Consider the following 24445-nt stretch of genomic DNA (forward strand, 5'->3'; position numbering starts at 1 on the left):
TAACCTTTTTAATTGTTCTGTCTTATGAACTTGCTCTGACTTCATCCTGACATCCTCAAGGACTCCAGATAAACAACTGAGTGAAAGTCTTTTACTAATCTGAACACTGAGAGAGGTGTGATGACTCACACCTTCTGAGTAGGAGGCACAGGCAGGGAACTTACAAGTGAGGGTAGCTAGGCTAGTAACAGGGAAAGAAATCTAAACACGGAGTTTTATAATATCTAGAAAGAAGGGATAATAGCTGTAACCTGGGCTTCAGTTATCTCTTACATCATTTCAACTGAGCATACTGTGCAGCCAATATGTTTAATATTTTAGTGTCTTTGGGGTTCTCTTGTTTCATGGGCTTTGTGCATGTGTAGAATTACTCTTGATATTTCTCCAAAGATGCTCAGAAACAATGTGTAGTAGATAGCATTGTTGAACTTAGGAAACTTAGATTGGAAATGCTATATCATAGGCTGGAAGGATAACTAAAGTAATGTATTAAAATAGGAGCCACGTTCAAACCCTGAATTTACTATCCAGAAATAGTCTGAATGCAATGATTGTAATGATACGTCTTTGTTTTAGAAAGCAGCTGATATCATTGTGCACCTGTTGCATTTGAAATGCTATGTTTTTCTTTGCCAGTAACCTCTGGGAGAAAAAAAAGTCAATGATACATGATTCAAATATAGAGTGTAGTCGATGCCTTCTTCCGTGCATTATTAGTCCTTAGGCTTTTGTTTGGTCAGTTTTGTTTTGTTTTCAGTTTTTTTTTTTTTTTTTTTTTTTTTTTTGGTTTTGGTTTTTGAGACAGTGTTACTACACATCCTTGGCTGGTTTAGAACTCTGTAGACTAGGCTAGCCTGGAACTCAAAGAAATCTACTTGGCTCTGTGGCTCAAATGTTGGGATTAAAGTTGTGGGCCACAGCGTACCTGTCAGTTTTCAGTTTTAATTGAATTCTTATCTTATAATGAATGTTTGCCACATAAGCAGTTGCCAGTTCCTTTGAAGTTTGTGAATAAGGGAGATGAGGGGCCTGGGCCCCTTGATGAGGAAGGTAACAATTAGGGCTGTCGAACAGTGTGAAGACAGTAGCTCTAGACTGCATCATGAAGAGTCTGTTTTCTATTCTGAGCAGTTTATATTTAAAAGAGTAAACCATGTCAAACTACTGCTTACTCTTAATCATGTGAGTGATGTGAAGAGATTTTTATTTTGGAAATAACAGCACAGGTGGGAAATGTGTTAGAAAATATAGACCTTGAGTTTAAGAATACCCACAAAAGGTTCTCAAATTGGGATGCGAGATGAAGAGGGCTGTGCCAAGGATTTCCTAAATAGAGATTGGAGAAGGAAGAGTTGTTCTGTATGTGTTCTTGAGGTAGAACTGGGAGGCTTCAGGATTATTCAACACAGAGAGCAAAGAAGAGGGGGTGCTGAAAGCAATGTGTAGAGGCAGCACTGGCAACCCCTTCTACCTGTTTGGGACCTTCTACATCCATGTGTCCCTATAATACAGTTAACAAAGATCTGAGATAAAAATAAAAGGTAATTATGATAACAGCAGTTTGCAAAGGAAATATAGTGCGTTCCTGTATTAAACTTGCCGGCTGTTGAGGGAAAGAAGGCTGAAGAGGATGTCAAGCTGCATATCAGTAGCACAGCTGGGCTGTGGACCCAGGGAGACTTGCAGGAGCAGGAGAGGCTGACCGCATCCACTAGCCATCTGAGCAAAGCACCTCAGCTCCAAGTCATGGCAGCAACAGCAGAGCAAAAGAGGGAGTATGATTTCATAACAGATCTTTTAGTGCTTGCACATGATTGTGGAAAGTTTACAGAATCTGGGAGTTGGGCATGATGTTCCATCCTCACTGGAGGAGTTATTGGCAGTTGTTGGCCTGTAGGAAAGGAAGGGCCCGCCTTTTCTATGATAAATCAAGCACATTCCAGTGGAAGGCCACACATCTAAAAATATTTGGCTACTCCAAATTGGCCTTCCTGCTGCCTGGAGTGGAGTGAAGGGATATGGCACAGGAGGGGCAGGAAAAGGGACACAGAGTTGGGTGAAGAAGGAATGTGGGGGTTGTACTGGAAAGAGTTGGGAAGGAGGGATGGTTGTAATCAAAATACATACATTTCTTAACTAATAAAAATTTTTAAGTTATTTTTAAGCAAAGAACTCATTATTTGTCTGATGTATATCAGTGTTGTAGCATTTTGACTTTACGTATAAAATTGCTCCTTACAGTAAAGTTGACCTCCTTAGCCCACTGTAAGTTATCAAGGAGAAAAGTCTATAGAAAATTCATCATTATATCAAGTAATCTGAAACAGAAAGTGTTCATATATAATACAGTTAGAATATTACAAATTTTTGGAACATATACTTTGTGAACTTTGTATTTAGCATATTTTTTCATTACCTTTAACTACATAGTACTAGAATTCTGATTATCCATCTTTGTTAAATGCCACCTACAGGGCTCCTCACTTTATTTGGAAGCTGGGTTGCTGTTGACTTTGATATTTAACGTAACTATGTATTTTAAGTTAATTCCACCTTGAAACTGGCAAAGATTATGTGTCAGATAACTGGTTTCATTTCCACTTCTCTGAAGTTGGACCCATGTACTCAAGATGTATGGTGCATACAGTCAGTGCACAGGGCTACAACCAGTATTGCTCTGAAGAGTTTGAAAAGCTCTAATAAAGTGTGTTCATTATAGGAGTGCTTGTCAAAATAGAGTCTAAAAAAAAAAAAAAACAAAAAAGTAAAAAGCTGCTCTTTTATAAAGAAGATTCTGTGTTCTTCTGGAAAGTCAATAACCTATTTTACTCCGAATGTAAATCCTGACTAGTCATTGATAGGTATTGTCAATATCATGTATGCCAAAGAAAATTAAAGGCATACAGATGTGGGGAAAGCCCAACTTTCATTGTAAATGGCTATGCCATTGCTTGTCACACCTTTCACTTCTTGTTTCTGTTAGTTGGGAACCCTACCACACGTACTTCAAGTCCAGTGCTGAAGCCCCAGTGGAGACTAGATGCAAGCACTTGACGGCAGCACCTTTGTTCCTACTAAAGGGGAACATATCCTTAGTGTTTTACTTCTGTGAAACCAGATGAGTTCATCATCTGCTCGCACTGCATGAGTATTTGCATTAAGTGAGATCTGTGTAGCTCAGCTTGATTGACAGTCCTGGGCATAGTCATTTTAAAGCTTCTGCTCTGGTTTGAGGAGTAAGTGTTAAATAGCACATCCCAATGGCTCTCTCAGAAACTCACCTATGAAAATTGTCTCCCATTTCACAAACCTTCTTGTCATTTCAGGTGACATAAATGTATCAGGAACCATGTAGGATGGGCTAAGGATAGCAAGTGGCCTTCCTGGAGGTGGCCCGACGTTTTTTTGCATGGTCTGCGATGGGTGAGCTCAATGGCAAGACCCAAAGAGACTTCATCTCAGGATTGGCTTTTGCAGCTGATTTGCCTTTCCTGTCATTAAATTAATATAATGACCCCTGGACATTAGCCCACCCTATGGATCCAGTATCCTACAAATCAACATAAAGATAAACTTTCATGAATTAATGCTGTTTAAATGAATTAATAAACCTATAGAATTCATGATTTGATTCAAATAATTTTAGGAAGTTTTAAGAGATGTCTTAGCTGCTTTGTTAGAAAGATGTAATAAAGCCGGGTGGTGGTGGTGCACGCCTTTAATTCCAGCACTTGGGAGGCAGAGGCAGGTGGATTTCTGAGTTCGAGGCCAGCCTGGTCTACAGAGTGAGTTCCAGGACAGCCAGGTCTACACAGAGAAACCCTGTCTCCAAAAACCGGAAAAAAAAAAAAGAAAGAAAGATGTAATAAAGTTAAAATGAAGAATAGAATAGAATAGAATAGAATATGCCCACTCGTAGTAGTAAATAAAGGTCGCATAACAAGAAACACAAGGAGCTTCTACAATTACATTAAGAGATACAGACTTGGGACAAATTTGTATTCAAGAAAAACATTTAAGTCCAAGGATAAAGCCACAGGTGTGTACTGTGCCAAGGCCAGGCCATGTCAGAGCCATTGCTTTGAATGTATAATGAGCATTTAGCGTGAAACACTGCTTTGAACTTAATATCAGCATCCTTCTGAACTCCCGTTTTACCTCTGAGGTAATTTTCTAAAGAACTTTTTATCTAAAACGTTATAAAATGACCAGAGAAAAGAAACAAAATTGTTGGTAGGATGGTTTGGCTTGGATGCTCTCTGCCGTCCATCCCATCTCCATCTGTCCATCCGTCAATCCAAATGTATTTGTCTGTACATCTGTGTAGATGTGTATATATGTAAGCATGCACGAATACTTAGGGAATTGATTGAGACAGACAGTTGGGCCTAACCAGAATGTGGGTATATGAATATATATGTGTCTGTGTACATTTACCTGTATAAAGCATTTTAATTTTTTTTTCTTTCCTTTGTCTCTTGTTCACAAAGAGTTAACCAGCCTAGCCAGAGAGGCTTCTGGCTGCCTGGACAGAGAAGGGAGCTATAGCAATAAATTGTTTACTTGATTCTCCAGTGCTAGGCAACAGGTGTTAATCATCCAAGCCAGCAGCTTTTAACAACAGAATAAGCAAGAAAGTTTTTAAGATTTTTTTCTTTTTAGAAATTATCAGCAAGCATATGGTATAGTTAGAGTGCTAGAAGGCCAGAGGCCATCAGTCTTTAAAGCTACCTCTGCGTCCAACACTGTCCCACTTCAACCATTCCGGGCCAGGCTGGCTCCTGGCAGTATAGGAAGGGTTAAACTTCTGGAGTATTTCTTTTTCTACCAGTAATGGTTACTTTTCAGAAGTAAGTCTTAAGGCTACTAAGCCATGCTAATGTGAAGCTGGGTAGTGTCATTCTCTAGCTCAGTGCTGTGACCAAGTCAGGGGTGACTTAGCTTCCTAGTTTATGCCTTATTTAGAGGAGCAGAAGTTGCTATTATACCAAGTCACAGATGTGAACCAGGCACAGAGACTCAGATTTTCTTTTTTCTAGAGCCCCTTCCATTGTTAAAGACTATTAACATGACATGCTTGGAGAGACACTTGTTATGCTCCCTGTCAGAGTGACCATCCTGTAGGCACTTTGCGTCTCCTGACAGATGTCCCAGGGCACAGTCAAGGCTGTGAGCAGCCCTCCTTATGGAACTGCAGAGCTTCCTCCCCCCGCTGCCAGTGTTCACTGCCGCTAACCTTCCTATCACAGGAACGCTCACTCAGAATGAAATGGTATTCAAGCGGCTCCATCTGGGCACAGTCTCCTACGGCACAGACACCATGGATGAAATCCACAGTCACATCCTGCACTCCCACTCGCAGGTATGTGAATGTACTTCTGAACGCCGTCTTCTCTGTGCACCTACAGCAGTGAGCTAAACTGAGCCTATTATATGTTAATCTGATTACTTTTATTATTACCCTCCTATCATGTCTAGTATCTCAATCAAGAAACTATGACTAACATATCTATATCAGCAGATTCCTGACAAATATAATGATGTCAAATCATTTAATTTTTTAAAGAATTATTTCTAAAAATTGTTTAGTAAATAGTATTTTAAAGAGTAATTAATAGAATACTACTGGCTTTACTGTTTCCTAATAATCTCTGTTTTTCTTTATACTTGATAAAATTTTCTCATATTAAAAAACAAATACATTTTGTTTTTCATCCTTCCAGTGACTAAGGTAGGTACCTTGGCATCGTGCTCCCTTAGTAGCTCACAAAGTACTTTCTGTCACTATGGAAGCTATACTGCAGGAAGGAAGCTATCCATTTAAATCTAACTCAAAACTTTTGTATCCTAAGTATGCAGTGTCTTCAGTAATAGGGACCCACCTGCAGCCTCTGAGAGGCATCCAAGGGCCATAACAATAGTCTGGATATTTTAAAGAGGCATTTGGACTACCCTGTATCTATGACATGGTTGTCATAACTATTTTATCAGGGCCATATTAAAAGCAGAAGAGTTGAAGAATCATTATATAAATACAGTAGATATTTAATGTTATTTATATCTAAGAGCATTTGGAGATTTTTTTCTACTAAAGGATGTCTGTGGACTTTTCTGGTAAGACTGTGTAGAACTCGTGTTAGTCCCTATTTATGTTGTTATTGTAATGATGGTTGTCTGTAGCCCACTTTAATGTAGCCCAGATCTTTCTTAACCTGATTATCTTTGCCCACTGGAAGCACTGGCTGGGTGAGAGCTTACTCTTTAATGGAATTTGTTTGAAATTAAATTGTACAAGCATCAGTGAGCATTACATAATTCAGAAGGGGAAGGGCTGAGTTCCTCCATGGCTGAAGCAGCTCGTTGTAAGCTGGTACATAGGGGGGCTGCCATGCAGCTCTGGGTAGCACAGTTGAGCACTGAGCAGATACCTCTGCATTCAGTCCTATGCTTGGAGGGGAGAGGCGCGTACTTAATGCCTCTCAGTTGTTCTGACCCTAGTCTCTTCTGAGTACTGTCCTGAGTTTCTGAAGTTAACAGAAAATGTGTCTGTACTGTGAGTTTGGGAAGTATCTTCTGTCACCCACCATGGTAGGTGAATAATAGAAACCTATCACTGAATGGTGACAGCTCTCTCCCTCATTACTAGACTTAATGGGAATTATGCTGATACATAGTGCTCAGTGGGCAGTTGCTTCCCATAGACAGGACTGAGCTCTGACAACTTTTCTTTCCCTGACACCATTACCATAGTTAATCTTTGTCAGCTACAAACCAGACAATCACAGTTTTATGATATTCAGGGAAGAGTCTTAAGAGTTCTGGCTGCTTTGTTTGGTATTGTTTTATGTCTAATATATGCACACACCATTCTGCCTTGTTCTTCATCTTGCTGTCTTAAGGAGTAAAGTCATAGTTAATTGAACTTAGGAAAAGGGAATGCACTGGGCTTTAAATGTCATAGTAAATATATATATATATATGTTGTGTTTGACAATCTCAAAAGCATTTTGCATTGCTGAGACAAAAATAATAGTAATTTATATTGCTGTGTACGGTGTAAGAGAAAGAATCAAATCACTCTCCTTGTCTCAAAACAACTTGTTTTAGTTCATAAAACATGCCAGTAATTTCTGTGTGGATCATTTTTTTTCTGTCTGCCCTTATTATATGGCACCCTGTTTTAAAGATACACTCCCAACCAAGTGGGCACAACCCAAGTTCTGCTCCACCAAAAAGAAGCCAGTCCTCAACGCCTAAAGTTAAGAAGAGTGTCAGCAGTAGAATCCATGAAGCAGTGAAAGCCATCGCCCTTTGTCATAATGTCACTCCTGTGTATGAGGCTCGGGCTGGTATCACCGGAGAGACTGAGTTTGCTGAAGCAGACCAAGACTTTAGTGATGAGAACCGCACCTACCAGGCCTCCAGCCCTGATGAGGTCAGTTGCTTCTTTGGAGCATCTTGTTTGGGGAGGGTAGTCTTCACAGTGCAAACCTGTGTGATCTGTTTCCACCTGGAGTCTACAGGCTTGAAGGCTGCTTCTCTAAGGCAAGGACACTGAAATGTGTCCTGGATTCTGACATTAACCTTAGTATGTGTGACCCTCTGGGCATAGTGCAAGCCTTTCAGGGCTCACTTTTGACCCTACCATGTCAATGCCTAAGGGTTAGTCTGCATGATCCTTATTAGCCACAGACTATGCCTCTGAAATTCAGACTGTTACAGGCTAGATTTATTTATGACATTAAGGGAAGATTCTTAAAGATTTTGGCCTTGTAGTTTTATATCATTACATTTAATAGTTTTTACTGGAAATAACTTGAGAAAAATCAGCTGGCTTTATCACAAATTGGTTCCCCAAATGAACTTACTGTTGTCTTTCATTGTCTAGTATTTTCTTATATTGTAATGAGTCACTAGGCTTATTTAATAAATTTCCAGTTGTTCTGTAGAGTGTGTGTGTGTGTGTGTGTGTGTGTGTGTGTGTGTGTGTGTGTGTGTGTGTGTAAAATATGTTCTTTTAAAAGATTTGGAGTATAAATAATTGAGAAACATACAGAAATTATTTAAAAAAAAACAAATGATTAAAAAAATTCCTTAAATGTATTAACTTAGTCGTTTCCAGCTTTGCTCCATTGGGATTTGGTAAGATTCATTATTAAAATTTCCACTTCTTATGCAGTCATTCTGAGTGTGTTTATATAGCTTTATCTAATCTGTCCCCGCAGAGTACTTTAGACAGTTATGTAATATAATCAAACCAACTTTAGAGCCAGTGTTAACAAGTTAGATTTTTCAAATATTCTGCAAAACTAGATAATATAAGTACATAATCATCATAGGTAGGGAGGCTGTTAAATTCTGATTCTGGAAGTAATAGAAAGGTAGGCATAGAACCCCAGTGTTGTTGATGAGCAGACCTAATAGGTAGTTCTGATGTAAGATCAGAAGATGAAAATACCCCAGGTCATGTGGATAATGAGCCAGGCTCTGAGGGCTCTTGTGACAGCAAGGACCCTGCTGGAAACTAGAGCTATTCATGTCACATTCTAGAAACAAACAAACAAACAAACAAAACTGTGGTTTTTGCCTGTGTTCTGAGACTTTGAATAAAGACAAATTTAAAAGTAATAGACTAATTCATGTAGTAGAGAATTTCAAGACATTTGATGTGACTTTTGATGGCTGTTCTTATAAAAGTTTGTTGAGTAATGGAGAGCTTGAAATCTATGTGGGTTGGCCATGAGAGCTCCTTGCAACTTTTAGACAAAGATGGTAAGGTTGTTTAAGGGGTAGCATTGTTAAAGACAGCCAAGAACTATTCACTGGACAGACAGACAGGAAGATGCTGTGAGGGAGTCTTAGGGATTAGATTCCACCTACCACAGGATCTATGGCTTAATGCTGTAAACTCATTTGAAAGAGTGTCCCTTGCCTCAGTCCTACTTAGAAGGAGTATCAAAAATGCTCAAGGGAGCAAATAAGGAAACAAAACGTGGGACAGAAACTGAAGGAGGGGCCATCTGGAGACCATTCCACCTGGGTTTCCATCCCATGTACAGTCACCTAAGCTAGACACTGATGTGGATGGCTGGAAGTGCATGTTGACAAGAACCTGATAGAGCTGTCTCCTTAGAGGTCTGTCAGAGACTGACACATTCAGAGGACGATGCTCACAGCTAACCACTGATCTGATCAAGGGTTTCCCAATGGAGAGGTTAGACAGAAGGAGCAGAAAGGGTTTGCGGCCCCATGGGGAGAGCAACAATACCAACCAACCAGAGCACCCCAGGATCTAAACCACCAGCCTGGGAGCACATAGGAAGGGACCCATGACTTCAGCTATATATGTAGGGGAGGATGGCCTTGTCGGACATAGGTGGGAGAGGAGATTCTTGGTCCCATGAAGGACGAACACTGGGGGGGGGGGGGATGTGAGGGGGGGAGGTGGGAGTGGGGGGGTAGGTGGGAACACAGCCTCATAGAAGCATGAGGAGGGGGGATAGGATAGGAGGTTTCTGGGTGGTGGGGGGAAGTAGGGTAAGGGGATAAAATCTGAAATGTAAATATAATACCCAATTGAAAGAAAGAGAGAGAGAGAGAGAAAGAGAGAGAGAGAGAGAGAGAGAGAGAGAGAGAGAGAGAGAGAGAGAGAGAGAGAGAAAGAAAAGAAAGAAAGAGTGAGTGTCCCTTGAGAAAGAGAGCCACCATGGTGACTTGTTCTTATAGGCTACCTAAAGCACTATTTCCAAAGTTCAGCTACAGACTCACAAGATTCAATAGCCATGGTCTGAGATTCTATTTGAGTTGGCAAGTAGGCCTTGCTATTGTCTGCTTGGTACTGGTTTCTTCTGCATGTAGAATGTGATAGTTACAGAGTAATGGAGATTTCCTCTGAGGCTCAAAAGAAAATCTGTCAGGCCAGGTGCTATGTGACAAAGTTAGGATCCATGCAGATGGCCACAGAGAAAGCAAGGCACAATGTTGAGGGGCAAGTTAAAGATGCATTAGAAACCCCAGGTAAATTGTAGGTGACCGGAATATAGAATTCTTGTAGAGGAAACCAGGACAAACCAAGACGGGAGGAGAGCAGAAGAGTATGTATGGTTGTTAAACATGGGCGTGTAGGGCAAGTGGTCTGAAAGCTCTTAGAGTTCACATGAGGTCTAGTTCCTGTGGATTGACAAGGCTACAGTTCACATTCTCAAATATTCGCCTATTGATACATAATAAAACTGTGACAAGAAACTTAAGACTAATCACACCACAACTCTGTGTTTAGAAACACTGAGTATCTGGACTGGTGGTACACATTCTTAATCCAGCTCTCAAGAGGTAGTGTCAGGGAGATCTCTGAGTTTTGGGGCTAGCCTGGTATACATAGTGAGTTCAAGGCCAACCAAAGCTACAAAGTGATAAATCATGTTTCCTCTTCCCCAAAAAAGAAAGGGAATAAAAATATTGACATATGTGAAAATCAAGATTAGCTGAACTATTGGTGATATGTAAGAAGCATCAGAATAAAATCCTATTTTGGTAAAAGGGGGCAAGCTATGGAAATGATTTCCATCCTTTGCCTACCTGGTCCTGTAGTATATACTCCTTTAATTAGAGTCTCCATGCTGTTGCCCCACTATGTCTCTCTCTGTCTCTCGCTCTCTCTCTCTCTCTCTCTCTCTCTCTCTCTCTCTCTCTCTCTCTCTTTCTCTCTCTCTCTGTGTGTGTGTGTGTGCGCGCGTGCGTGCGCGTGTGCGCGCGTGCATGCATGCACACACTGATAGGGAATCTGGATGCACAGTTCAACGGTCTTAAACAATTTGGAAATTTCAGATATGTAGGTCATATCTTTATGACATATAAAATTACTGTCTTCTTGGCTCTCAAGAAGGTTTTGAAACAGATGTAGGACAGACATACTGCATTATGAAAGGAGAAAAAGGCTGCTGTTTCTTGTCTCAGCAAGGCCTGAACACTGGTTTTTGCTACTGTAGCATTCCAGAACTCTTCAGCAATTCTGTACAGTTACATGTTGAGAAAGAATTTCTTTATCCTTCTTTTTTGGAAACCTAGACCAGAGGTTTTCCAAAGAAATTCTTATTCGAAGTTCAAAGGTATACCATCTTACATATTTCCTTTATTGCCTGCCAAAAGAAGTGTAATTTCTTAACAATTTATGATTTTATAACAATCATAAATTGTTATGTGTCTTCATGTTTAAATATTAGTAATTTACCATAGAAAGACGTTTCTTTGATTTGAAGACTTAAGAGCTTAAAGAAATTATAACAAAGAAACTGCTAACCTTACACTTAAGTGTTTTGACTTGTATGGAAATTTTACAGAGATTAAAGGCAGAATGAGTAATATGTAAAAAGATCTCATATTTTAAATCTAAAAATGAAAACAATGGCTTCATCATGATTTTTTTAAAGTGAGGTATTGATGTGCTGTGTGCAGATCCCAGAGCCTCGGGAAAGGCATCCAAATAGCCTGTTGTTTGGCATATTGAACTTTGCTGCCGTTAGCTTGACAGATGATAGCAATGTTTCCCAATCACCAAAGTACCATTGTAAAAGCATTTTTTATTGAATAAAGTGCTCAGAATATTGCACCCTGGAGCTTTATTTAGGGAAATGGTTCAATTGATGTTTTCTGTTTAACCTCAGTGTTGACCTATCACAATATCCATCGTTAATAAGCAGTGTTATCATTTAAGAGACTTAACTAGTTTTATACAGTCATATCAGAACTAAGTTCTTATATTCATAGCTCTAACAGTTATTTCTGCAGAGAACTTATAAATCAGAGGTTCCCAGATTGTGTGCATCACACTGCCGTGTGATAATCCCCATCAGCTCACAGCACTGTTTCATCTCATACTTAGAATGAATAGGAATTGTTGAGTGCTCCCATTTTTGAGTTTTTGAGCCAGATGCTGTTCTTCATAGCATAAGCCACCTTGATATTTATTTTCCTGAATGAAAGGAGGATTTTGTTTCTATACCAGCACTTTTAATGTAATTGAACTTTTAATCTACAAATAGTAGAAGTCTTGGGGGATTAATTCATAAAGGTCCTCTTAGGCATAGATATTAAGTGCATGCAGTAGTGGTGTGTCATCTGCTGCATGCTTATGTCTACGTGGAGATCTCTAATGGTGATAGTGACGTCAGAGAATAAACAACTGACTTTGTATGTTTGAGATAGAACCTATTTATGCCCTGGTTGTTGGTTGGTTCTTATGATAAGTGATGAATATTTCATTTTCTCTAAGACAGAAGGAAGTTCTGCTTGCCTGTGATTTGTGGCTACAGGCTTAGCATAGCAAACTCAAGCTAAACAAATGTTAAATCCTCCATAGAAATTCCTTCACAGAATGAAAATTCAGTGTAGTTGCAAGAAGCCAGTACTGAACTAAATTCTTAGGAATCACAAGAGAACGTAAGCTCAGGCTCAGTGCAGAGGTCATCAACACAAGTGATCAAGGCATAGCATGACCTCTGCTGACTATAGACCAAAGCATTGATTGGCGGTGCTCTTTAATGAGTGCTTATTCCTGTAAACTAGCTCTTTAGTAGTAGCATGCTTCCCCCTACATCGCTACATCTATGCACAATAGTACCTTCTGTGTTCAAACATCATTCCAAGATGCAGCTGTCTTTGCCTTGCTTGGCCGTTTATATGCAAGAATCATGTAGAATTAATGACAAACCACAAGGAATATTTTATTATTCTAAATAAAGGAACAATATGTCCTTAATAGCATTGCATTTGGATTTACTGAAGAACTAATGTATGTGGAGTGTTGTATTTTTTAATTCGTTTTATTGTGTGTGCCCGTTGAAGCAAGACTAATTGTGGTGTTTTGTCAATATATTTGTGAGGAGCAAATCATTGTCAGTGACACAAAGCCTTCACTCTGTGACCTTCAAGACCAATAGAGAATAAATACTGCATAGCCTGTCTGTGAATATTGATTAGCACTTTTTCCAGATGATCAAATTGCATCTTAAGTTAATAATTCTATTAAATTATAACAATGATTGTAATAACCACAATCAAAAATGATGAGATGTCAATGATTAAATTATGATTTATAAAGTACATGGTAAAATATGTACTCTGAGGGTTACAGCTGGCAGCTGTATGCATAATTGCTAATAGAATAAAGGAAATTTCTGCCAAGCACTTCAAGAATAGTGGCACAAAATTCTAGATATGGAATTATAGAGAAAGGGACTGATAAAATCTTACCCTGTGTTTTATTTCCTCCCGTATGGTGTAGCTCTGGGACACACTTGCCTATACTGGTTCCTTAGCTTGGGGAGATGTGAGTGTGCAGACGAGGTGCCTCTGACAGCTGTTTAGTAACTGCTAAGTGGCCTGTAGAGGATCACACAGGCTCTCACTGATGTATTTTTTGTACATCCTCATTTTAATTATTCTTGCCTTTGAATTATTATCAATAGTCACATTATGTATTAGAAATTTCAGAAAGCTCAGTAGTCATAAAAATAGTCATTTGAAATATATGAAGCCTTTTACTTCTAGATTATCATTTTATATCTCAGAGAAAAATATCCCAGAGGTTATTTCTTGTTATAATGCCAGGCAGCAATTAATTCCATTTAATTCAGATACACACAAGGAGTATTTGATACCCTACTCATAAGTTATTTCATTACCTACCAAATTGCTTTATAAAATAGACTCAACTGATAGCCTTGGATACACAGAGCCAGACAGTAGTGCTGGTTGAGCAATGCATTCTTTTGCTTCTACATTCATGACAGCATCTAAAGGAAACAGGGAAAGAGGATGCAGAGGCCACAATATTAAAGCATTTGACCATGATCCCCAGGGCTTTCACCTAGTTCTATGAGAAAGTGTTATAGAAAACCCACATTTTGACTCTAGATGTTGATGACGTGCAGTGACCCTGGTGCACTTTACATAAGAGAATTCAGAATCAAGTACCAAGTGTCAAGCACTCCATTAGAGAAGCCCCTAAACCACGACTGTAAAGTGACTATGGAAAAGGGCAGCATCCTTTGTAAATACTCTCAACAGTCACTTGGTAGTCATCAGGGCAAGCATGCAGTGTGACTTTGGATTCCTTGGGAAAATGAACACACAGCACACTATACCCATGATTTTACAGGAATCCTCTGTTTGCCTGAGGTCTTTTTGTTTGTTTGTTTGTTTGTTTGTTTTGAATCCCAGAATTCTGTTCTTGGTCACATGGTCCATGTGTGTTTGTCAGGTGTCTCCACTGAAGGTTTCTGTTTATTTCTTCATTTAACACTGTATTCTTGGTCAGCTGGCTGTGATGGTGCACACCTTTAATCCCAGCATCTGGGAAGCAGAGGCAGGAGGATCCCTGTGAGTTTGAAGCCAGCTTGGTCTACATATTGAGTTCTAGGACAGTTGGGGTTATAGAGAGAGACCCTGTCTAAAAAAAAGAAAAAAAAAAAACAAAAAAAACAAACAAACAAAAAAAACAAGACAAACCTGTATTCTTGGTCTGGATGTTAACATGCACACAGCCTATATCAAAAGGGAAGCTATGCGCCGTCCCTGTGGGTAAAGTACCTGTATAAATTATGCTTTTACATGAGGGAGTTCTCCACGTGCTCTCTGTGATTTATTTAATCAACAGTTTACTTCTCACAGTGGATTCCTGGACACTTGCTTTATGCCTGTTTAATCCCCCCTCTCCCATGCTGCTTTCCATGTTTAAGCATTGCCTTGTTTTCTGCACATATAGAGATGCCACAGGCACATCTTATGTATATTTTTGCTCTAGTCTTAGAATCATAATCTCTCTTAAGGATCCAAGTTGAAACCTGAAGAGAACCACAGCCCCTTAGACTTACAAACACATCTGATAGTGCTATTTCTAAGGTACATACTGCTTTCCTCAAGCATGGGGCAACTACTCTATAACTGAGGCTCATCCCCAGTCCCCGAAATGTGTATTTTCAATTGTTTGAATCTGTAGGAGGAAGATAGAACTAACCTTCCAGTGCTACTGGAAGCTTCTTTGCTTTTGTATCAATATTTAATGTCATCAGATACTAGTCCTAAAAAGAATACCTCAGTCTATTTCAGATACACAGAGAGAGTTCACTAGAGCTCTCCTTTGCTGCTCCTTTGCATAATTGCACCAGGGTTGCAGGCTCAGCCTGGAGCTGGAGAGCTGCTGAGGATGGGCTGTCCTTGGGAGTTGGCAACTGGATTTATCTGTTAGGGAAAAGATCAACCTAGATGACAGTGAGCACCGAGGTTCTGCTACAAGGCTGTTCCCTCTGCAGTCATTTGTTTAACTTTACATTATCAAAAGAATTCTGCCCAATACCAAGGTGGTTATACTGGATAGTAATTAAAGTTTCTGTGTCGTGGAAATGTAACCCCTATGTTTGCTTGGCTGTATATGGATATATCATCCTTGAGGTGATTAAACCTTTTGGGTTGGGTGCTGGGCTAGGAGTAAGGAGCTAAACTTAATTTTGTTATAAGCTCCTAACTCAAAGGAACTGTGAAGCCAGGCATAAACTAAATAATAAACAGATGTGAGTCACCAAATATAGAAAGCCTGGTCCTGACTGCAGTGGGGCACTGTGAGATGATAGGGTATTCACGGAAAGATGCAATTTACGGGTCACAGTGTAATAGTAACCTTTCAGTGTAAATTGAAAATTAACCTTGGCATATTAGATCATTTGCAACTTACAGAGTCATTGTCTTGGGTAGGAAGAGACGCTGTGGTCAGGTGCCAGGCTCTCCTCTAGATGGGATTGTTAACATCTACATGCCTTCGTTGATGCTATAGTTTAGAGGAGGTTGCTGATGCCCTTGATTACAGTGCCAGATCACTGGCAGGTGCTCTTCATTCTGTTCTGAAACCTGGGGGCTCATTATAAGAGTTCTGATACCAGCTTTACTGCAGTACACCATTGAGCATGGTGTGTGCCATCTTAACCAGCAAACACCACTAGTGCTGAGAGGGTAAGTGCATGTTGCTGTTGCTAGGCTGCAAAATACACCAAGACCTGGGCCTAGAAAGCCATTTGACTTTCACAGACACATCCTTTTTACAGTCATGCAGGTCCACATGCAGTCTTCTGATGCTTACACCCCTGCCCTCAATAAAGGTGACAGGCCACAAAGGTGCAGTGATTGTCAGCCTTGTCAGAGACATCCTTGGAAGATAAATCTTTAGCTGATTCTTCACAAACGGGAAATCACAAAGCAAATAATTTCTAGATGGCAGTTTCTCATAGTACTTGACAAGCACTAAACATTCTGTCACTGTTTGTTTGCTTTATCTTCTAGGACAAGTGCACAGAAATCTTAGTAAGACTATCAAAACTTACACAAGTTATAGGTTACTGAATCTATGTTTATTTACAAAAGAGAAAAACTATCAATTGCACATAGAGAGGGGAAAGGGGGACTCAAACTAATAAGGCAGATTTCTGTGTGTATCCAAAACAGTATACTCTTAAAATCCAGAAGGATGGAGCACAAGACCTTAGATGAGGGCTGACCAGGTCAGACCAATAGAAGGTCAGGGCTTGAGTTTACTCTAGCTTGATGATCTATTATATCTTCTTTTCTAGTCTAGCCTGCTGAGTATATTTTACAATTTGATCATGGTTTCACTCAATGTATCATAGGCTAACTCCACTATGTAAACATTTTAAATGTATCAGAACATTGTAGAGAAGATAGTTATTTTCCCTGGTGTCTTAACTGCATGTAGTTTGTGACTGGTAACTTAAAACTGCCTAAATCTATGTGTTTATCATCTAAAGCAACCCTCATACTTGTGCAGGTCACTGTTATGAAGTGCTACAGAAGAGCGTGCAGTCCCTAGGAAAGAGTGCATGAAGACTACAGTGTGGCTGTAGGCCTGTTGTCCATGTCTGTCATATACCCCAACAACCTACAGGGGAGTAATCGTCCCATCTGCCTTCAATAGGGGGCGCTGAGTACTGCAGTGCTTCCCTCTGCCCCACAGTCTCTTGTGCCTGCTGTGTGCCCTGAGAGCTCTCAGCATTAGGGTACGGAAGCAGCTTTTTATCCCAGAGTCAGGGAGAAAAAAAAAATTTTTGAAAGTATTTTACAATTGGATTCCTGGAAATTACCTAGAAATCCTGATTTTAAAATGATTTCTGATCTTCCCATAAAATAAAAATAGCTTCTATACCAAAGGACTGAGGGTCAACTCTTGTCTTGCATCCTGCTCAGGGACCCTCTCCTGTGAAGGTTTTAGCCTCACCAGTTTTCCACAAGGCCACCATTTGCATAAACTCTTGATCCCTTACTGGAAGTTTTACTACACTGTTTCTTAGGGATGGGTATGATGTCCTGTGACTTTCACAAGACACTAAGATTGAATTCATGATACCTGGCATAACACAAAATTTAAGTTTTCTTGAGTTCCTAAAGCCTAAGATAAAATACTTGCTGTACAGTGGAGGTAAACCTGAAAATAGAGACTCAGGCTTTGCAAGAGCTGTACAGTCCTGACAGCTTGCTGAGCTGCACCTTCAAGACAAAAGTGGGGGAGACACACTCCCCCCCCCCCAAGAGCACCGAAGGAAGCTGTGTCCTTGCTGGGCTGTGCTTGTGTTTCTTTGGTTGCTGATAAGGTTATGTACTGTTTTAACTGTCTTATTAAGAATGAGATTGCTTTTAAAGATAACCCTTTTTCTTGGAAAAACAGCCATAAAAGACTGCATGTATTAACTTAAAATTAATTTTGCCACTAATGTTTTTTAAATTTTATAATAAATAACTATAAACAAGAATAGCTCCTAAGTTTGAGCACCTGCATATGCCAGGAATGTGCTTATATCATTCCAGCCTTAGGGCACTTTGCAAGTGTCTTTTCACATTGTAGTGGAAAGCAAACCTTGATAAAGAATTGGACACCGAGCTGCTAGGTGTCTCAGTTGTACTTGGGACTCAGAGCCCAGGCTGGTCTTCTACTCTGCTGTTGTCTCTGTCCTAGCTATCATTAACTGTCAGCTTAAAATCACCTGAAATAGAGTCTCAAGTGAGTAATGTTCTGCAGGCCTATCTGTAAGGGATTGTGTTATTAACTGATGCTGCAAGGCCCAGGCCACTGTGAGTGGTACCATCCACACATAGGCGGTGCTGGGCTGTAGTAGAAAGCTGTCCCACATAAACAAGCCACAGAGTGAGCCAAGAAGCAGTGTTCCTCCATGGTTCCTGCCTTGCACTTCTGCCCTGACTTCCCTCAGTGATGCTTTGTGACCTGGAATCTAAGCCAGGCCAACTCTTTCCCCAGGTTACTTTAAGCTAAAGTGTTGTATCGCTGCAACTAGATGACCTAGGGCAGGCTTGGCATTTGTAGCTGTAGTGTGGGCACCCTGATGTTTATTATCATGGGTTCATTGTAGGTATCAGCTTGTTAGGAAAAGGAGGATACAGAGCTCAGAACTGCTGTCTCCTTCGAAGCCAGTAGAACCACAGGTGATGAACTGGGACAAACCATGAACCTCAGAGGCTCCAGGGTGGACAGGGACTCAGTCAGTACACACTGCAAAATAGTCTTTATGGTGCAGCATGACCTGCAGTAAATGATATATATCTCGTTTACTTGTTAAAGTATGAGGGAGAGAAAGGAAAACTTACCACAGTTTCTCTGGATCGATTGTGCCTTAGTGGTCTCTTTGCACACTAGTGTGCTGTGTGTTTCTTCATGTAATTGTCCCTAGGCGGTTGCTCCTCACACATTCTGATCTCCTCAGGTGGCACTGGTACGATGGACAGAAAGTGTCGGGCTCACTCTGGTCAGCAGGGACCTTGCTTCTATGCAGCTGAAGACCCCCACTGGCCAGATCTTGACCTACTGCATCCTGCAGATGTTTCCCTTCACCTCGGAGAGCAAGCGGATGGGCATCATAGTCAGAGTATGTCATGGCTTACGGCTGCACCCACACTCCAGGGACCCAGTCATTCTCCAGGCTTTCTAAGTAAATACAGAAACTACCCTAGAAAATTTCAAAGTCAAATATTTACTCAAAAACTTTGTGCTTTATTATTTTCTTAAAAACAAACAAAAACCACAGCTAATATTGTATGAAACAAGAAGCTGGTGTGACTCCAGTTGATAAAGTCACTCTCCTGGAAATACTGAATCAGAACAAGTAAAAGACAGTAGTAATTTTTTAATTAAAATTGTTTTGTCCTCCACAGAAATTGCATAGCATTATTTATGTCCACAAAGTTACTAACACATACCTTTATCTTACTCAGTACCAAAATTGTATTTTGGAATTCCATTTGTTAAACAGTGAGCATTCTGTCACACTTGACAGACTGGAGAGAATTACTACTTATGCTAGACAGACTGAAGAATTCCAGCGCTGCCTCTCAGGTGTTTGCCAACCTTGGCTCTCACCGCACTGCCATCTTAGAGCAGTTTCTAAAAAGAAAGCCCATGGAACATTCTCTAGGATGTGCTTCCTCCAGAGCATCTTCTTTAGTGCAGTGCTTGTTTACAAGAAGCAGTTCTGCCCAGCTATTTGTTTATTTTTACCCTACTACAGGATGAATCCACAGCAGAAATCACATTCTATATGAAAGGTGCTGACGTTGCAATGTCCACCATTGTCCAGTACAATGATTGGCTAGAAGAGGAGGTAAGCAAGTTATTCTCAGCACTACACACAGTGTCTTTATGAAGTTTAATAAGGCAACAACAGAAAAGTAGTCCCTTTCCCACATTGTAATGTAACACTGTATCCTCACCATTTCAAGCCAGAATCCATGGCCAAGGATGGTATTTCTTTCCCACTAAATTATTCTAAATACTTCTAGTTCTTTCCAGGTACATATAAAGGCTAAGAACCCTGGTTAGTTATAAAAATTCTGCTTTCTATAAAAATAATTTCTATTTTTGTTTAATGTATGAAATGTGTAGATAAACAAAAGTAGATCTAAAATAGTATTGGGTATATAACAAATTAATATTAATATTGCTTAGTATTGCTAATTTGTTCTCTTTAAAAAAAAAAAAAAAACAGAAAAAAAGGTACAGACTTAAGCAGTCCTATATTATTATTCCTAAACAAATATATTTGTAGTTAGCCTCGTGAGGTTATAGTAGTCACTGTTAAGATTGTGTATTGATTAGTAATTGGGTTCCCAAGTGAGACTAAGGTGGCTAGGACTATGGCCAGCTCTCTCCTCCTTGTGTGGACACTACCGCAGGTGCCTTGGTTTGTTGTTCCACTCAGACCTCAGAGATGGTCTATCAGCACAGCAGCCACACCCGATATTCACGATGGTCTTGGCAATATGAATCAATATCTCCTTCAGGCCACTTTGATTTAATCAGAGACATGAATAAATTAAACTCCCTGAAGACCTAGTAAAATGCCATAAAAATTACTTTTGGTCATAATGACATGCAATTAATTGTAAAATACTTGTTTAATTTATTTAGCTTTATGAGGTCAAATCAATAAATGTCTTGCCACAGACAGACAATGTCAGATTGCTGTTCAGAAAGATAACTTCATTAAAACCCTATGCACATTTATGTGCTCAACATTGTATTTTCTTTCCATAGATAAATCTTTTGCCTCTTTGCCACCGGTATGTTTGTTGTAATTCTGTTGTAGCCTCAAAGACTTTCGCTTTATCAGGAACAAAGCAAAAAACAGTGATTTAGCAAAATTCCTGGGGTGTTTACCAGGATATGCATATCTATTCAGGTTCCTTAAAGCCTGACCCCTACCTATAGTATGACAGTGACTCCTTTGTTTACAAGTATAGGTGGCATGTCTAGCTGTGGGATTGATGCCACTGGAGCATTTAGATTCTGAAATGAGTCACCAACCGCCTTCAAACAGGTGTGCCTAGAACACAACCAGCATTGTACCCCAAACCCTCTTTCTTTACCTCAGCCCCAGCTAAACCTTTCCACTCTTAGTAGGGGAGAACAGTATTTTATCATAATGGTATTATGGCACGGTAAATGGATTAGCATATTTTCATATACCTAATGAGTGTATTTCCATTTCCCATTTATTATATAAATAGGATAATGACTCATCCAAGGCCTCCTCCTTCCTTGTCCAGTTAAGACCTGAGCCCCAAACCTGGTGCGTAGGGTGTGTTACCTGTGTGGTCAACCCTGTGCATGTTTGTGGTGCTGCATTTCTGCCAGACACTGGCATGTGACTTTATACCAGTGGACCAATATTACAGAATAGCCCTGTTGAAGCAATTTCTATGATGAAACTGAAGCAGTCAGATGTTTTGCTCAGGAGCATAGACTGCTGTGGTTGTCAAGCCCAACCATCTTAGATCTCTGTCCAGTCTCTTCCTCATCCCTTCAGTGGCGCAGTTACAGTAGAGACTCCTGTGGGTTGGGATACAGTGGTAGGGATAACGTGAAGACACATTCCGCATGTTTCTTCTAGCTTCCCTAGGCTTTGCTGTAGTCTGTGGCCCTTGGAGTTGCCCTGCTTTCTTGTAGCAGCCTACAGGGAGGTGAGGACCAGACTGCAGGACTGCCTGTGGGTGCTCTGGGGGTTCCCAGACCTCAATGCTGTTGGCTCAGATACTCTGGGAACCACAAATAAGAGCCCTTTTCTTGCAGTGTGGGAACATGGCACGAGAGGGCTTGCGGACCCTTGTGGTGGCGAAGAGGACTCTGACAGAAGAACAGTACCAGGATTTTGAGGTGAGCTATGTCAGTCCTTGACACTTGAGTCACTTCCTCCTTATGAAAACTTTGTTTTCTCGATGAAGGCCAATCTTCCTGTTCAGGTACAAGGCCAGTGTTTCTGAAGTTTGGGGGCATGGACTATCATAGTGATTGAGGGCCTTGATCAATCCTCCTCTTAATCTGGGGCGGGGGGCGGGTGGAATCAGTGTCCATAAAGGCCAGTAGTTTCATTTCCTCAGCAGAGGCTGAGTGTGCCCCATCTCTCAGTGCTGTTCTTTTAAACAGGTGCTGCAGATCTTGCAGCTATATGGATTACGGAATATTTGCACAAATGACAGGTTTAGTTCCCCAAGCTCCCAAATCCCAAATGCCCCAGAACCTGAAGCTCTTTTAACATGATGTCATTGCTCAGGATGTGTCTGACTTGTGAGTACTTCAGGCTTTTATATTAGGGAATATTTACCCAGAGTTTATGTAGTAATAACTATTAAATACTGAGAACATGTATACAAAGCCTGGACACAACAGATCACCTGACCCCCAAGAGCTGATACATGCCACACAGAGTATATACACACATGTTCACCTGTCTGCTGTTCCCTCAGAGCTGATACAGTGCAACTGTGTAAGTCAAACCATGAAAGATTGTATACCCATTCCCTCTGTCCTCAGAGCCGATACAGTCAAGCCAAATTGAGCATCCATGACCGGACTCTGAAAGTAGCTGCGGTTGTAGAAAGCCTAGAGAGAGAGATGGAGCTTTTGTGCCTCACTGGGGTGGAGGACCAGCTGCAAGCTGATGTGAGGCCCACGCTGGAGATGCTGCGGAACGCAGGGATCAAGGTACAGCAGGCAGCCTCTGATTCCCAGACGCTTCCTGAGTCACACACAGCGCCCATTCCTCCTGGCTCTCTTTCCATGTTCCAGACAGCATAGCCTTTCTGAAGCAGGGCTCTGATCTGTCTTTCCCCATGATACATGTACTTCCCAAGAGTAGTCTAGGGCCTGTCAGCTTCTGACAGGTCTGCACAGCCTGCAGTTCAGCACTTGCCTTGGTAAGTGTTTCCTCACCTTCTGTTCACTGTCAAAATCCTGCACAATCAGAACCTATCACAAACCTTGAAGCAGCATCTTGCATACTACATCACCTTGCATAAGAAATCACCTAGGAAGCACCTGTGGGCCTTGAGCACATTCAAGTGTCGGTACTGCATTGCAAGTGGCACCAGTTAGGGAGGAAGTCAATGCAAGAGATGCCCAGTTCAGAGATTGTTGCCGACTCCTCACATACTGAGTCACCTTCTGCTCTAGAGCTGGGGTAGACAGTTATTAGGCAGGGTCGGCCATTCAGAAGCTGCTCTCTGCTCAGTTCCGTTATGCTTCTGAAACAGTGTGTATCCATTCCCCGAGTTAGAAGGAAGGGCTTACAGTCAGAAGCTACCCTTGTGCTTCTGCCAGGCCACACGTGAAGCATGGTCTTTGCTGCAGAGATGCCCAAGAAGGCTGATTCAGATGCAGAAGTGCTTTTGTCCCTGCACTTTTTGTTACCATACATGAGTGTGTGGCACTATATAGCTCTCAGGTCTTCTCCTTCTCACCCAGGTCCTTCTCTTTCTCACACAGTGCCCAGCTTCCCATCTGCTCTCTCGTGCAGACTGGCAGTTAGAACACAGGGTGTGCAAGAGTCCAGCTGACTGGCATTTATTTGGATTGTGAGGGTTGGTCCCTTACCCAGTGGAATTGGTCTCTAGGGTAGCACTTTGCCTGGAGACATTCTCCCTGCCTGCTGCACTGCAGTCCTCTTTCTCAGCAAGCTCTCTATGGCTAAGTCTGTTTGTGGAAACTGTCTTCTTGGGTTTAGGGTTAGGGCCGGGGTAGGGTTAGGGGTTAGGTTCTGTTAGCTGCTTTCTTAGCAGCTTACAGAAAAAAATTTTTGGCTCTACCTCAAGGATTTGAAACTAATTTTGAAAATGGTATGGCAAACGTACCACTTGGCTTTGAAAGAAAAAGGCTCCAGCTAGACGAGGGAGAGAAAGTAAAGGCAGATCAGAGGCACAGTGGGACCTGGCTTCACCTGGTTCTGAGCATTGTGATCAGAGGCCTGGAAAGAATTGGTGTTATCAGCTTTGGTGGTAGCAGATGGTACACAGAGGCTACACTCAGGACAAAGCATCAGCAGGCTGGAGCTCACATCTGGAAAGCAGTTCACACTCAGTTGTGCCTGCAGCCAAGACACCAGGGGAAGAGATGGTTAGTTAGGGACAGAGGACCTGACTGCTTGAAATGACCTACAAACTGTTTTATGACTGTACATGCTAGATTGTCAATTTTAAAGTAGTAAAGATCCTTGGTATAGAACTTTAGGTATTTGTAGTAATTCCGGGCTCATGACCTATCTCTATAACTTTGCCCTCTTAACTCTTCTCAGGCACCACCTGACTAGATCCCACTCTGAAGCAGGGAGTGTAGTGATTATCAGCCATATCTCACTGTCTTCTGAGCTGCAGACTTGCTCAGCAGTGGCAGTGCAGACTGTGCTTACTCGGTTTATCATAGTAATAGTTTGTCATTGGAGGTGCAGTAAAGCTAATGAAAGTCTGTTGCTTAAACAGAACAGCCGCAGTGATTATACCACAAGAGCAAGCAGTATGCCACACAAGCGTCTCTATTTCCTGTTTCCACAAATATATCTTTCTACATGATAAAGAATCTGAGAGACTGTGATGATGATGATGA

The 24445-nt window shown here is 41.0% G+C and overlaps 1 protein-coding gene across 7 annotated transcripts in view; it reads left to right on the forward strand.

Moving 5' to 3' along the window:
- Atp9b (ATPase phospholipid transporting 9B (putative)) overlaps nt 1–24445 on the forward strand; it is a 192133-nt gene that overhangs the window by 140860 nt on the left and 26828 nt on the right. For all 7 annotated transcript variants that reach the window (XM_034517990.2, XM_034517991.2, XM_076912372.1 and 4 more), the window contains 6 exons: nt 5250–5362; nt 7187–7435; nt 18780–18941; nt 19581–19673; nt 21641–21724; nt 22382–22552. In XM_034517990.2, coding sequence (XP_034373881.1) covers nt 5250–5362; nt 7187–7435; nt 18780–18941; nt 19581–19673; nt 21641–21724; nt 22382–22552 — 872 coding nt within the window. The remainder of the gene's footprint in view (nt 1–5249; nt 5363–7186; nt 7436–18779; nt 18942–19580; nt 19674–21640; nt 21725–22381; nt 22553–24445) is intronic.

This window comes from Arvicanthis niloticus, chromosome 14 (assembly GCF_011762505.2).
Source record: "Arvicanthis niloticus isolate mArvNil1 chromosome 14, mArvNil1.pat.X, whole genome shotgun sequence".
Taxonomy (NCBI): domain Eukaryota; kingdom Metazoa; phylum Chordata; class Mammalia; order Rodentia; family Muridae; genus Arvicanthis; species Arvicanthis niloticus.